General features: G+C 44.4%; 2 protein-coding genes across 4 annotated transcripts in view; one reads left to right on the top strand and one right to left on the bottom strand.

Annotated features, from left to right (window-relative positions):
- The window catches only part of LOC135812333 (protein lin-7 homolog C-like), an 11,668-nt gene extending 5,783 nt beyond the window's left edge, over positions 1–5,885 (top strand). Inside the window, exons 4-9 of the mRNA XM_065325713.1 lie at positions 1,024–1,092; positions 1,715–1,875; positions 2,606–2,654; positions 3,800–3,854; positions 4,442–4,477; positions 5,013–5,885. Coding sequence (XP_065181785.1) covers positions 1,024–1,092; positions 1,715–1,875; positions 2,606–2,654; positions 3,800–3,854; positions 4,442–4,477; positions 5,013–5,110 — 468 coding nt within the window. The 3' untranslated portion in view covers positions 5,111–5,885. The remainder of the gene's footprint in view (positions 1–1,023; positions 1,093–1,714; positions 1,876–2,605; positions 2,655–3,799; positions 3,855–4,441; positions 4,478–5,012) is intronic.
- Positions 5,886–6,717: 832 nt separating this feature from the next.
- LOC135812330 (uncharacterized) overlaps positions 6,718–15,000 on the bottom strand; it is a 25,696-nt gene continuing 17,413 nt past the window's right edge. For 2 of the 3 annotated variants that reach the window (XM_065325710.1, XM_065325708.1), the window contains 5 exons: positions 14,374–14,444; positions 13,661–13,784; positions 11,969–12,022; positions 8,694–8,771; positions 6,718–7,713 (listed from right to left, as the gene is read on the bottom strand). In XM_065325710.1, coding sequence (XP_065181782.1) covers positions 7,477–7,713; positions 8,694–8,771; positions 11,969–12,022; positions 13,661–13,784; positions 14,374–14,444 — 564 coding nt within the window. In that variant the 3' untranslated portion in view covers positions 6,718–7,476. The remainder of the gene's footprint in view (positions 7,714–8,693; positions 8,772–11,968; positions 12,023–13,660; positions 13,785–14,373; positions 14,445–15,000) is intronic. The other variant, XM_065325709.1, reaches the window with a different exon arrangement.

The following is a 15,000-nucleotide window of genomic DNA, read 5'->3' as shown; positions in this document are numbered from 1 at the left end:
TTAACTGGCCAGAAAAAGTCACTTAAATCAGCTGTGTGGTGTAGACCAGGCTAACGTTTGTGGCAATCAATTCATCAGCCTTGCAAGCTGTTGAATGGTGTAATCCCAGCACAAGTTGCTATGTCTAAGGGACCATCGCAAAAGTTCGCAGAAGCCCCGGAAACGAAGAGCATACGTTTGGGGGGGGGGGGGGGGAGGGAGTCGGTGCGAAAATCGCAAACCGGGCTTCACTTCAAAAAAGTATTGACGACATAATTATAGGAGCTGTAGGATAAGCATGCCATCACAGCCGGCGTAGATCGCTTGAATGTGAAAGCATTATACACCAATCAACGTTCATTGTAATGCTCAAAGGATACAACTGCATAGCTCTAGCTGTTCTCGTTCTTAGATCACCCACTGCAAGGTGATATCATCGTTGCATTTATAAAGTGCTGTACATTGTTACACATTGATACAACAATGCTTGTGTGTGTTATAATAATTATTATGTGTGAGCATCCAAGTGAAAAAATGAAGCCCATATTGTGACTGCCGTTTCGTTTGAGGGGGGAGGGAGGGGGTCAGGCCCGAAACTCACGGTCTTCGTTTCGGGGGCTTCTGCGAACTTTTGCGATGGTCCCTAACATAGCTTGTTCGCTATCACCCCTTCAGCGATGAGCAGGAGTATGTGTGTGTGTGTGTGTATGTGTGTGTGTGTGTGTATGTGTGTGTGTGTGTGTGTGTGTGTGTGTGTGTGTGTGTGTGTATGTGTGTGTGTGTGTGTATGTGTGTGTGTGTGTGTGTGTGTATGTGTGTGTGTGTGTGTGTGTGTGTGTGTATGTGTGTGTGTGTGTGTGTGTATGTGTGTGTGTGTGTGTGTGTGTGTGTGTGTGTGTATGTGTGTGTGTGTGTGTGTGTGTGTGTGTGTGTGTGTGTGTGTGTGTGTGTGTGTGTGTATGTGTGTATGTGTGTGTGTGTGTGTGTGTGTGTGTGTGTGTGTGTGTGTGTGTGTGTGTGTGTTGCATTATTCCCACCGTACAGACCTACTGCAAGGTGAATGACCACGTGGCCGCTAACCAGAGAATGTATCCGGACCAAACCGTAGAAATGGTATGTTTGTTTCTATGCCACTGATCGTTGCCATGTTGTTTTTCACGGCCCTCATTTTCAAACCTGTTCCCGCTTCAAGTGGCTCTTAGACTCTGGTTGTATGTGCACATCAGAGATTGCACCCTAGGTTTAATTTCACCCGGGTCAAGTTTTAACCCGCAATGAATACAGATTTTGACTGAAGCATTTAAATGATGCATTACGATTCAAATGTCAACCCTCTTAGACAACTAGAAAGCGTGTTACTGGACTTTTGTGCGCATTTCCTGCCTAGATTGCACTGTATTGCACATACAATTTTGCCGCAAAATTATTCATGCGACTAGCTTTTCTAGGAAAAATGGACTTTTATCAGCAGTTATCCGTAATTGACTCGGGTAACCCCTTTTCGTGTAAGCACCGCCCGATATTTTTTCCACCGTACAGACTTTCAAACAGGGTTGCACTCGACCCGGGTTGAAAATTCTCCGAGCATCGCTGGCCTCAAGCGAGGGTCCCTGGTTCGAGTCCTGGTGGTGACAGTCAATTTTTCTTCAGACATTTCCCTTTTTCATTCCCTCAAGCTAGTGAATGTTTTGATAATGATGAGGATTGTCTTCTTGCTGTTCGTGTCCACAACCAGGTAACCACGGCAGCTTACGCCACGGCAACAGGTTATGCAGAGCCGCGCATAGTGGATATCAAGCGTGGCGACAGCGGCTATGGTTTTAACATCATGGGTGGAAATGCGGTGGGAATGCCGATCTATGTGTCAAGAATACTCCCTGGTGGAGTAGCTGCTAGGTGAGCTGGGTGTGACGCCGATTTCTTGTCCACATCAACAGATCATTGTACTTCCCAATGTTGCTTCTGACACTACTGCTGCAGTTGGTGATGCTAGTGTTGTTATCGTGCCGACCCATTGGCTGCCATTACGGCCTCCATTACTCTTCCTATTCCTGGTGTCACTGCTGTTGCTGCTGTTGATGCTGATGTCATTGCTGCTTTGGTGTTGCTGTTGCGGCTGTCACTGCTAAAATTGCTGTAACTGCGGCTGCTTAGCGCAGTCATCAAGTATCACCGATGTTGTTCTGTTGGACTGTTGATTAGTTGTGAACTACATCTTTGAACTATACCTCCATGTCACACCGCTCTCCTGATCACTCACCTCCAGCTGCGAATACAGCGATTTCTACAGGGAGTGTTCCAGTATAGTCAAAACTGAATAGATGATACATGTGCGCATGTGGTTGCCAGTAGCACATTTACGAAATTTACTTGAAGTAGGAGGTTCAGCGGAACCCCTGGAACCCTTCCTGGATCCGCCCCTACCCTCTACTGTGTGTCATATATGTAATCTTCCTGCTGTCACTGCTGCTGGGACTTTCTGCAATGTTAGCCATTAACCTGATAGTGCCCATCTTACTGCTATGATCTTCTTCAAACCACACCAATCATCCTCATCTCTCCAACCCGCTTTCGTTCCTGCTATTTAAAAACTTGCTCTGTCTGCACTTGTTTTTCCCCTCCACAGACAGGGTCAGCTGAAGAAGGGAGATCAGATTCTCTCGATCAACGGACAGGTATGGGCTTTCTCACTCGCAACAGTCCACTGTGCGTGCGCATGCGTGCATGTATGTGTGTGTGTGTGTGTGTGTGTGTGTGTGTGTGTGTGTGTGTGTGTGTGTGTGTGTGTGTGTGTGTGTGCATGTATGTGTGTGTGTGTGTTTGTGTGTGTTTGTTTGCATGTTTGTATTCGTTTGAGTGTTTCTTTATTGAATAATGCAACCTTCATTTACTTGCTACTGTGTGTTTCTCTCTCTATAGTGTCTTGTGTGCAAATGAGAGGATTAATAACATGTCATGTGAACTTGGACAACGTGTACCTAGTCTGCGCAGATAGTCGGTTGTTGTTTTTTTTGTTTTTTTCATTTGAATTCGCAATACCAAACGGGCAATAAGCCCAATTACATGGAAGCGAATAAAATAATGCTAAGAATGAGGCATTGGGGTGGATATTATTTCAAGTGGAAAATACTGATCCCGGGAGGTACTACAAATAGGTACAATGAAAATCTGAAAAGGCCATGGTACTGTCGTTTACCATGCTGGAAGCAGCTACATGGAGAAGGAAAAACAACAAGAAAGACGTTTTATCTCATGTATTGGACAAACAGAGCTAACAGGAAAAGACCGTTCGTTATATGCCTATACATACTGTCCGTGTGTGTTGTGGTGGGGGGGGGGGGGGGGGTGCATGTCACTGTTTCTCTTCTTTAAAAAAAACGTTTATGGCCTGAGAGTGGGGGGGGGGGGGGGGGGAGGTGCATGTCACTGATAGTCGGTTGTTCATTTAAATATCGGTATAGCCCCCCCCCCCCCCCTCCTCCACAGTTGTTCTAAGCCTGACAACTCCATCCGTAACGTTGTTCTGCTTTGACTACTCATGGCGATGTACATGACATTGTGATTTCTATCTTTCATTTCTGGCTATCCAAGAGAGTAATAGTTATCCATGTACTTCAAGTAACTGTGAAAGGTTGTTGTCATTAAATAGCATCCGCCGTAAGCTGAGAGATTTTTTCGAGTTGCACAGACTTGCTTTTGCCCTCTTACCGGTGGTGATGAAAATTCTGTGTGTTTATGTTGTGTGTTTATGGTGTCTGTTGTGGTGCGTGTTTTTATGGTGTGTTTTCTTATGTGTTTTGTTATGTGTCTTATATCCCAGGCGATTCGCGGAATGTCTCATGAAGATATGGTTCGCACAATGAGGCATTCACAATGTAAGATTGCTGTAACCAGTCACCTGGTCATAGCTAGTGTTGGGTTTTAAAAGGTTGTGCTGCTCTGGACAAGTCTCCTCTCTTCCGACTAGAAGACTAGAATACTGGGAGATAGGATTATGATGCATTGAGCCAAATTTCTATAGTAATGCTGTGTTGTTCACAAATTGCTTTCAATCCATTTGACAAACAAGCTCTGCTTAAGGCATATAATGAGCGCTGCTTATGGCGTATAACGAGCTCTGCTCATGGCATATAACGAGCTCTGCTTGTGGCATATAACGAGCTCTGCTTATGGCGTATAACCAGCCAGCTCCGAGTGCTGCTAATGCCACATAGCAAGGTGGAAGAAGCTAGCTCTCAGACCTTGCAGAGATTGAGTGTCGTCGAGATACGTATGACTGTATATATATTTTTTAAAGAAAACTATACAACCTGAATCACATCGGTAAACTTAAAAAAACTGTGATTCAGGCCGTCTATCTTGCTGAAGACTTTTAAAAAGTATTGATGTTCTATAAACTGAAGGACTGAAGTGTTCTCTGTGTTATTCTCTCTGATGTCATGCCCTTGTTCTGTATCTGCAGCGTCTGTGAGAATTGTCGTTAGCTACGCACCACACTGTGAGTATCCGTCTGTTTCTTGCTGTGTAGTGTCCTCGAGGGCAAAAATGCGATAATATACTCGAAGAATGACACATTTCAGGCTCTCAACCAAGATCTTGAAAGATTTCTTGTTGTATAAGATGTTTCGTGGAGGCTTCACATTCATACGCCATGCTTTGGAGGATGCGCACCATCAAGATGCATACTGGAAGTTGCAGGGGCGTTGGACACGTTGTGGTCAGTACGGGATTGACCGTACCACTTTTTGCCCCAAAAACCCATGAATCAATAAAATACACCGTCATCTGGGCTCTTAAATTTCCAAATTTTTCGGCTCAGTCACCCCTTCCACATGAGTAAATAGTACTTTAGATAGCTGGTCGTACGGTACTACCACACTAAAATACCTTCCGACGCCCCTGAACTGTAGTTAAAACGTTTTAATCCACCCCACACAGGTTACTAGTCAAAACCCCAAAAAATGTTTGGCACCAGCAGTCGGATTACATCATTTTCTGACCTCTTGCATTGCCGTATTGCTTTGTATGTTCAGTGTTGGACGGAATGGAGAAGACGTTTGAGACACAACGACGCATATCTGCCAAGCGCCACCAGGAAAAGAGAATGTCCTCGGCATCCGGTGGACAATAGAATGTCCTCGGTATCCGGGGGACAATAGCTTCTGGCAAGTGTTCAGTTCCCTGCAGCTCCGACGTTACGGTCTGAAGTGCAACGGAGCATGTATGACAGACTGGCTGGTGGTTTTGTATGTGCAAGTGTGTGTGTGCGTGTGTGTGTGTGCGCGTGCATGTGTGTGTGTGTGTGTGCGAGTGTGTGTGTGTGTGTGTGTGTGTGTGCATGTGTGTGTGTGTGCGCGCGCGCGTGTGTGTGTGTGTGTGTGTGTGTGTGTGTGTGTGTGTGTGAGTGCACTTTAGTGTGTGCGTACGTGTGTATGTGCGTGTGCGACCGCACGAGTGCGTGTGTGTGCGGCGTATGTGTGTGTGTGTGTGTGCACATCGCATTAGTTTTTGCTTTTACTAGTTTCCACGTATTGGTTCATGACATGCTGTTCCTGTAGGTCGGCATGGTAATGCTTGCAGGGCTATCTGCATACACTCTTAATACCTAGATGTGAACTCATGTAAATGGTATAATTATTATTGACTCAATCTACGGACAGTGTCCAATCTACGGACAGTGCTCATACTCTTCTGCATCACTACAGTCATGTGCATGTACAGCTCCATACTGAATAGAGATTCTTATGTCACTTTATGTTATGTTATGTGGCGTATGACCACTGAAAAGTCATAATCATATTCTACCATTGCTGCCTGAGCGGCGGCACATCCCGTCATGGATCCACTCTTACGAATGCTCATCGTATGTTTGTTCATCACAGCAAAATAATATCCCTTCATTTCTACTTTCTGTGAGATTAGTACTTTATGAGCATATAGTACAGTAGAGTCGCGTGTCCAAGAACTTTGTTTCCAAGGGGTTAGCCTGGGACGTTCTTATTTTTCAGCAATCTGACTGCGTTCTTACAGCGCGTTCTTGGAAACAATTCGTGCAGGATCTTGATAATGATATTGTTACCCACTAATCAACTGGGAATCAACGGATTTGTTACCCATTGATATTGTTATGCATGATTGTTATGTATCCCTCTAGGATCAAGGCGCAGATGCAGTGCCTAAACGGTGGGAGGTCATCCATGTTACCCTCCTGGATCCTAGAGGGTGGTGGCGTTCCCACAGCGGATGCGGAAAACTCGGCTTCCAGCCGAGTCTCACGCGAACCGTGAAATATATTTAAATTATTATTGTTATGTATCCGAAAAGCAGACGGAAAACCAACAGGCAACACCACCGTTCTCAACATTAGGTTGTGGCGTTGTTAGCATTTCAAGCTGCATGTTCTTGGGCTCCAAGTTCTTCAGTTTCAGTGTGCGAATCTACTGCACTCGTCTGAATCCTGAACATTATCCGCCAAAGCCTGAAAACAATCTACCAAACCATCAACACCCCCCCCCAGAAACCATAAACGCAGCTGTTGAAGGGCTGTGCGAGGATAAAATGACCACCCTTGCCTCAAATATAGCTGATGACCACCCCTCTTACAAAGGTAGATCCGCATTGTTTTCACAAGGAACGTGTAATGTTCTTGAGAACACTTTGCAAAAGGTAATGCAACGAAACGAGTTATGTTAGATAGATCAAAATAATTAATAACGAAATCATCTTGACATGTGCCAATATACAGGGGACTGCAGGAGCCTGTCGCTTCTTATTACGCATTAAACTCAGTTCAAGACATCGTCATGGCAACATGGCAGTCATGCACACCTAGGCTGGAGTACATGGTGAACAACGTCCGTACATCCTTGTACATAAAGGTCATCGGTTTCAAATACACTAGAACAGTTACATTAGTCTAATCTAAAAAGAACAAGAGTGCAAAATGAGAGTCCTCCGGCTTGATGACTTGGGAGAATTACATGTAGAATGCACATACTACTCCGCAACAGTAGTATCAGCTATGCAGGCTATAAATGTACTACATAAGTTGCGTTTTACTCAAGACAGCAAAATATCTCTATGCCACACGACAGCATGCCTAGCACAATATCTCTATGCCACACGACAGCATGCCTAACATTATTATCACTCTATGATGTATACATGTAGTATTGTTATGTCAAAAACGGATGAGAAAACAGTCTGTTGCGGATGCACCGATGTGTGACACCATTACATCACAGTTTACCACCATGACATTATGGTTCACCACAGTGACATCATAATTCACTATCATGACATCACAGTTCCTCACCGTGACATCGCAAGTTACAATCATGGTGTCACCACAGTTCACATTCATGAGATCATGGCTCCATGTCGTGATGTCATAGTAAACCACAATGACATCACAGTTCACCACTATGACATCACAGCATCATCCTGATCACCTCTACGACCACAAGGTAGTTCAAGGCACAGCAGATGTAGGTCATATCATGGCTCGAATCTCTCTTCGTTCGGTACCGTACCATTCTCGATAATCTCCGTGTTCGTCATGTCAACCTCGTCATCATCATCGTCATCATCGTAATCCGAGAGATTATCCCGTACGGATGTGATGTAGCCTCTGACTTCAGACACCCTGCGCAGGTTCCTCTCTATCTCCTCGTCTTGTAGCTTCTTCAGAAGATCCTTGGCATCACCACGTAGACAGCTCAGCAGCTTATCTTCCTGTAAGGGATCATAGGAGAGTAAAGATGAACACGTCACACATGTACAATCAGCATTTTGACACCCTTGATTACGTAGCAAACGGGGTATTGTAAGAACATTGAGTAGAATGGGGTGCTGAGCTCCAACTTTGGATCAGCCAAAGTCAGCCTTTCTGTTAGACCATCGACATGCCTCACATGCCTCCTGCAGCAGCATCAGCAGCAGCACCAGCATCAGTATCAGCAGCAGCAGCAGCAGCAGCACCAGCAGCACCAGCATCGGCAGCAACAGCATCAGCTGCAGCAGAAGCAACACCAGCACCAGCAGCAGCAGCAGCAACACCAGCACCAGCAGCAGCAGCAGCACTAGCATCAGTATCAGCAGCAGCACCACCACCACCAGCATCGGCAGCAACAGCATCAGCTGCAGCATTGGCAGCAACAGCATCAGCTGCAGCATCGGCAGCAACAGCATCAGCTGCAGCAGCATCAGCAGCAGTACCAGCATCAGCATCAGTATCAGCAGCAGCAGCAGCAGCAACAGCATCATCTGCAGCAGCAGCAGCAACACCAGCACCACCAGCAGCAGCAGCAACACCAGCACCAGCACCAGCAGCAGCAGCAGCAGCACTAGCATCAGTATCAGCAGCAGCAGCATCAGTATCCGCAGCAGCAGCACCACCACCACCAGCATCGACAGCAACGGCATCAGCTGCAGCATCGGCAGCAACAGCATCAACCTTGTAAGCTACGCTGCTCGTATTTTTGTACAATGTACTACAAACTATGCACAGTGGATCATCATGGATATATTAGTATGCATGCAGTGCTCGGTGATATTCTAGTTCATCGTTCATCGGCACTCAGTTCTTTGGGGCCCAATAGTTGTGGACTATCACCCCCATCAACACCAGCAGCAATGGCATCACAGCAACGTGGCGGCACTACCGGCAGCAACGATTGCCAGTAGCTGCAGCATGATTGTCTCCAGAACTTTACCTTGTTATCAATGAGTAGGAGATGATTGTCATGTGACGTCGCCATCTGAGAAAGAAGTCCCTGTTTGTCGTTTAGCAGCTATACATATGCGCATCCATACAGACGTCAAGAGAGACAGGCACACAGATATGCGCATACACAAAATTCCACGCATGCACACAGAATATCAAAGCGTGATCATTCCCAAACACTTACACACAGATACATGGTTATAAAAGCATGAAAGCAAACTAATGCCTCATCTTATAAATGTGTGTATCGCTCCCTTGCAACACCATGCAATTCAGTCAGGAATGTTTTATAAAAGGGTCATTTCTCCCCCCTCAATGGCTAATAAGACATTATTGTTGCACAGAATAAAAGAATTAAAGAATTACAGTCTTTCCCTCAAACCAGTGAATATTAAAAGAATTACAGTCTTTCCCTCAAACCAGTGAATATTAAAGAATTACAGTCTTTCCCTCAAACCAGTGAATATTAAAAGAATTACAGTCTTTCCCTCAAACCAGTGAATATTAAAGAATTACAGTCTTTCCCTCAAACCAGTGAATATTTAAAGAATTACAGTCTTTCCCTCAAACCAGTGAATACTAAAAGAATTACAGTCTTTCCCTCAAACCAGTGAATATTTAAAGAATTACAGTCTTTCCCTCAAACCAGTGAATATTTAAAGAATTACAGTCTTACCCTCAAACCAGTGAATATTTAAAGAATTACAGTCTTACCCTCAAACCAGTGAATATTAAAAGAATTACAGTCTTTCCCTCAAACCAGTGAATATTAAAAGAATTACAGTCTTTCCCTCAAACCAGTGAATATTTAAAGAATTACAGTCTTACCCTCAAACCAGTGAATATTAAAAGAATTACAGTCTTTCCCTCAAACCAGTGAATATTTAAAGAATTACAGTCTTTCCCTCAAACCAGTGAATATTAAAAGAATTACAGTCTTACCCTCAAACCAGTGAATATTTAAAGAATTACAGTCTTACCCTCAAACCAGTGAATATTAAAAGAATTACAGTCTTTCCCTCAAACCAGTGAATATTTAAAGAATTACAGTCTTTCCCTCAAACCAGTGAATATTTAAAGAATTACAGTCTTTCCCTCAAACCAGTGAATATTTAAAGAATTACAGTCTTTCCCTCAAACCAGTGAATATTAAAAGAATTACAGTCTTTCCCTCAAACCAGTGAATATTAAAAGAATTACAGCCCACCCACCACCCACAGTAGACACGGGTTTTATCTCCAAATATTGCAGCCCGCCTAATTATCGGTATTGCAGACCTGTGGCGAAGTCATTGTGATGTCACTGTGACGTCAATGTGATGTTGTGCCTTGTGGTGATGTCATTATGATGCTTGCGAGATGTCATGGTGAAATCATGAAGTCATTGGGATGTTATTATAAGGTGGTGGCTCACATTGTCATGATTATGGTGATGTAATTTTGATGCCATGGACTGTGATTGCTGAACTCCGAGTAGAATTCCATTTCCCTTGTATCTACAATTCCGTTCAGGACTTCAGTATAATACGCAGAATGTCATGGGTTATGAACAACAGCAGTTTAATAATTCTGGAAAAGCTTAGGACATTTTTAAAATAACCTGCAGAATGGCATTCAGGAGTGAAGTTTCATAAACTGTAGAACTGTTTCGAAGACTCCAATGTAACTCTCTCCATGTTTAAAATTTTTTTTTAACAAAAGCTGGCAATAGGAATGGAGATGTTGCCCTGACCGCTATGCACCAGAGAGAGAATACATGAAAAAAATTAAGTGGGAGATTTGAAATGCATCACAATTCCGTCTTTACCAACTTACTCTATTCTTGATTAGCAATAGTCTATGGTCTCACACATGAGCAGTTTAACTGTGGGATGATCAGGTTGTGTTTAGTTGTGGGATCAGGTTGTGTTTAACTGTCGGATCGGGTTTCGTTTAGCTGAGGGATCGTGTTGTTTAGTGGTCTGGTCGAGCAAGTTTGGGTCACACATGAGCGGTTTTGCAGTAAATCACAAACAACGAAATTGCGCAGGAGCTCCGATCACATAATATGATCCATGGTCAACAGGAAAGTGGACTTTGTATTTGATCTACTTCAATACTTCTGTATGAATCAATTCACCCGTTCCGTAGTATGCAAGAGTATGTACTTTGAAGTATACCTGATCAGTGAATACACCGTGAAACCTGCTTAAGACGACCTAGTGCTCAAGGGACCTTCAAAATGTGGTCTCTGTAACCGGGTGGTCTCCTTATCCAGGGTCATTTGACTGGAAATAGCATCCCTTGGTCCTGGTTTCAGTGGTCTTCTAGGACAGGTGGTCGCCTTATCCGAGTGGTCGTCTTGACAGGTCTTACTCTACTGAGTAAGGGTGTGTCCTATTAAAGTACAGTGCTGCCAACTGAAATCCGACCCCCCCCCCCCCCCTGGCCGGCGCGCTGCGCCACCCGGGGGGGGGGTCGGATTTCAGTTTCCAGCACTGTACTTTAGTACTCAGTCACTGTTCCAGTTTAGCATGTTAAAAGGTATGCATACACATGCATACACATGCATACACATGCATACACATGCATACACATGCATACATACGCATACACATGCATACACATGCATACACATGCATACACATGCATACACATGCATACACATGCATACACATGCATACACATGCATACACATGCATACACATGCATACACATGCATACACATGCATACACATGCATACACATGCATACACATGCATACACATGCATACACATGCATACACATGCATACACATGCATACACATGCATACACATGCATACACATGCATACACATGCATACACATGCATACACATGCATACACATGCATACACATGCATACATACATCAAGGGAATACAGTCAACTTGGCTTATAACGACACTCGGCGGGGCATCAGAAAAGTGTCCTTCTTCGCGAAGTGTCGCTACACCCGAAGTCTCACTATAATATTATGTGTTACAGTTGGATGGGACTTTGCTCTGGGCATGGAAATGCTGTCGTTATTCGCGAACTGTCGTTATATCCGCAGTCGTTATTAACGAAGTTGACTGTACATACATTAAGAGTATGCATACGTAGATCAGGGACATGCATACGTAGATCAGGGACATGCATACGTAGATCAGGGACAAGCATACCTAGATCAGGGACATGCATACCTAGATCAGGGACATGCATGATGAAATACATGTTAGAGTTAGGTAATGCATATACATTAATAACCATAGCAACACCAACTGTACATTGAATTCTTTTCCAGGTAACTGCAACCGCCCGGGGTAGATGCGCTGTAACAGCTGTAATAGACACATTCATTGTGATAGAACACATCTATTGTGATACAACACATTCATTGTGATACAACACATGCACAATCTTGAACATGTCCGGAGTTTTATGGTCCAAACACGCACAATCTATTATCATATCTGGAGTTATGGTCCAAACACACACAATCGAAACTATTCAGGGGCAATGGTTCAACCACCCACAATCAACACCATGTCGTCGTCATGATCTAAACACGCACAATATCATGTCAGGCTCCACACACGCACAATCAATACCATGTCCTCTCGACATGTTTATCTTGGCAAATAAATATTCTAGGATCCCATGCTCTCTCTCTCTCCCTCTCTCTCTCTCTCTCTCTCTCTCTCTCTCTCTCTCTCTCTCTCTCTCTCTCTCTCTCTCCCCATCGTGTCCCCCCCCCTTACCAATAAGCTCTTTCCCTCAGTCAATCACAAACAGTAACATCGAGGATCAAAGAATGGGCTGCTGAAGAACTTCGAGGCTAGAGGATGACCGAAGTCCTAGCAGTGATTTACAACATCTACACCCATAGAATTTCAATTCAATCCATGCTTGCCCCCAGCATTACTAGTTTGCAGTCGGGAATTACTACCTCTGTAAAAGTTTATTAGCAATCAGCAGATCATCGGCAAGAGTATATTTCTGGTGTGATTCTCAAACATATCCAACACATGCATTTTGACGTTAATTATGCATATAATCGGCCCAAGGTGTAGCGCTTCATGTCATGGACTCATAAGTGCCTCACACGGACAAACCGTTGACTGTTGAGCATCAACTATCCACCCAGGTTGTACGCATACACTCATATCTCGGTTATCCGCACAGCAAAGTTATCACGGGCACTACGGTCTGCCGGGCACCCTTTGGACGAGTTGCAGTGGAAATATTACTACTTGAAGTACTCTGTTGTCACTTTTGTGGGAATAGTGACACCATATGCCATACCTATGGCATTTCCCCATCAAACTGTATGTAATTCGGAGTTACGGACATTTCCTACCTACAGGCAGTGCCTGGACGCGGACCGCCCGGATAAACGAGGTACGAGTGTGCATGAAAACAGCAGGAGGACAATGAACAGTTAGGCAGTTAGTAACTGAGAGGTTCACGTTAAAGACAAATCCTCAGATGACAAACACATGAGTTGTCAGGTGACAACTCAGTGGCATATCATTATACAGATCTCACTCACATGATTGCCAAACTTGCGATGTAAAATAAAAGCAATACAATACCGGGTGAGCTTGCATGATCACATGTAGATACATAATCACATGCGAACATACGGTAAAAACTGGTTTAAGCGACCACTCCACGGTGCAAGCAAAAGCGGTCGTTAAAGCCAGGTGGTCTTGAGAGCCAGGTCCCACAGTGTCTGTGTAGAACTGCCGGTGCATGGAAAACGGTCGCTAAGAGCAGGTGGTCGCTAAGAGCAGGTGGTCTCTAAACACAGAGGTCGCTTACATTACTGTACTTGTATCATAGGGATGTACAGAAATGAAACGGACGGTATCAAATGCACTCGTGCACACCAACCTACACTTAGTTCTGGATCCCACTCACTCACCAACCCACCATGTAAAATGGTCAACCCACCGTACAACACCCTCAAGTCTTACATTCTTCAACTCCTCAGACAGAGCACCAGGCGGGTTTTCATCGTAGGCAGAGTCAATGAAATGACCCAAGTCTGTTTGCGCCTTCTCATAATACTCCTTCAAGTGATCGCGGCAGGACGAAAATCTGACAGTACACATACACACATACATATGCACACACACATGTATGCACACACATACACACGTACGCACACATACACACATACGCATACATACACACGGGGCACACAAACACACATACGCATACATACACACGGGGCACACAAACACAAAAAGACACAAGACATTCTCTTGCTTAGTTCGCACTCCGATACTACACACCATTACTTAATACGTACATTATCTGGAGTATGCGTACATTGCCCTACACTGAAGTCTGTTTTTTATTGCAGGCCAGCTGGAACCGGTCCGGTTGGTCAGGTTATCACCGGACCAACATGTTTGCCACCAACACAGTCATATGATTTTACTGGCTAAGGAGGGCATGTGTGCCTGCCATATCATATACAAAGTGTGAAAGGCCGTGGTACTATCGGACCAATAAAAAACTTTAAAAACGGTTGGGGCACTGACTGTCGCTCAATGAATGTTTTTTTATTAATCTTTACAACTGTCACTGTTCGCTCTTTTATAAAACATATTTTAAGTTTTGACACAGTTTTGACAAGTACCTATGCGCTATAGTCCTGTTAAGAATGTGTTTGTCTGCTTACCCTCTCTGCATTGCCTCCACACATGCTACAACTCTTTCATTGTAGTAGCGTTCAAACTCCTTCATCACGTCCTGTACACGTGTATACGTGGGAAATACAGCACACACACAAACATACATATAACGTACAGACAATCATAGATATATAGCCAGTCATGTAGACACACACGCATCGACATAAGCACATGTCCAGACACGCATGCAGACAAACGTGTCAACATGCACCCCCACTCACAAATACCTGCACACGGACACACACACCCCCACCCACACACAGGTCTGGGACTGCACAGTGCCCGGCACCAGTGTACAGCCCAGTGTTTGCAGGTCTGGCACTGCACAGTGCCCTGTACCAGTGTACAGTCGAAGGGCGTCGGAACCGCACCACTTTTTCGGCCTTTTTTTAGCACACTGCAACAAAGCGCGATGATCTCAGCACAAACGTGGCAAATCCTTGTCCCCGATCATGGTTTGTTGCAGAATCAAAAGTCCATGTACACTGAAATGGCACCAAATGCCTGGGAATGCTTGCAATTGGCTTCAAATTCAATTTTTGAATTTTTTCCCTGGGGAGGGTAATGTTTGTCCCCGGTCGTAGCATCTTCTTGGTTTGTTGCAGAATCAAAAA

Source organism: Sycon ciliatum, chromosome 3 (assembly GCF_964019385.1).
Source record: "Sycon ciliatum chromosome 3, ocSycCili1.1, whole genome shotgun sequence".
Lineage (NCBI taxonomy): Eukaryota > Metazoa > Porifera > Calcarea > Leucosolenida > Sycettidae > Sycon > Sycon ciliatum.
Note: the sequence above shows the minus strand (reverse complement) of the source record. Positions and strands in the feature narration are given on the sequence as shown.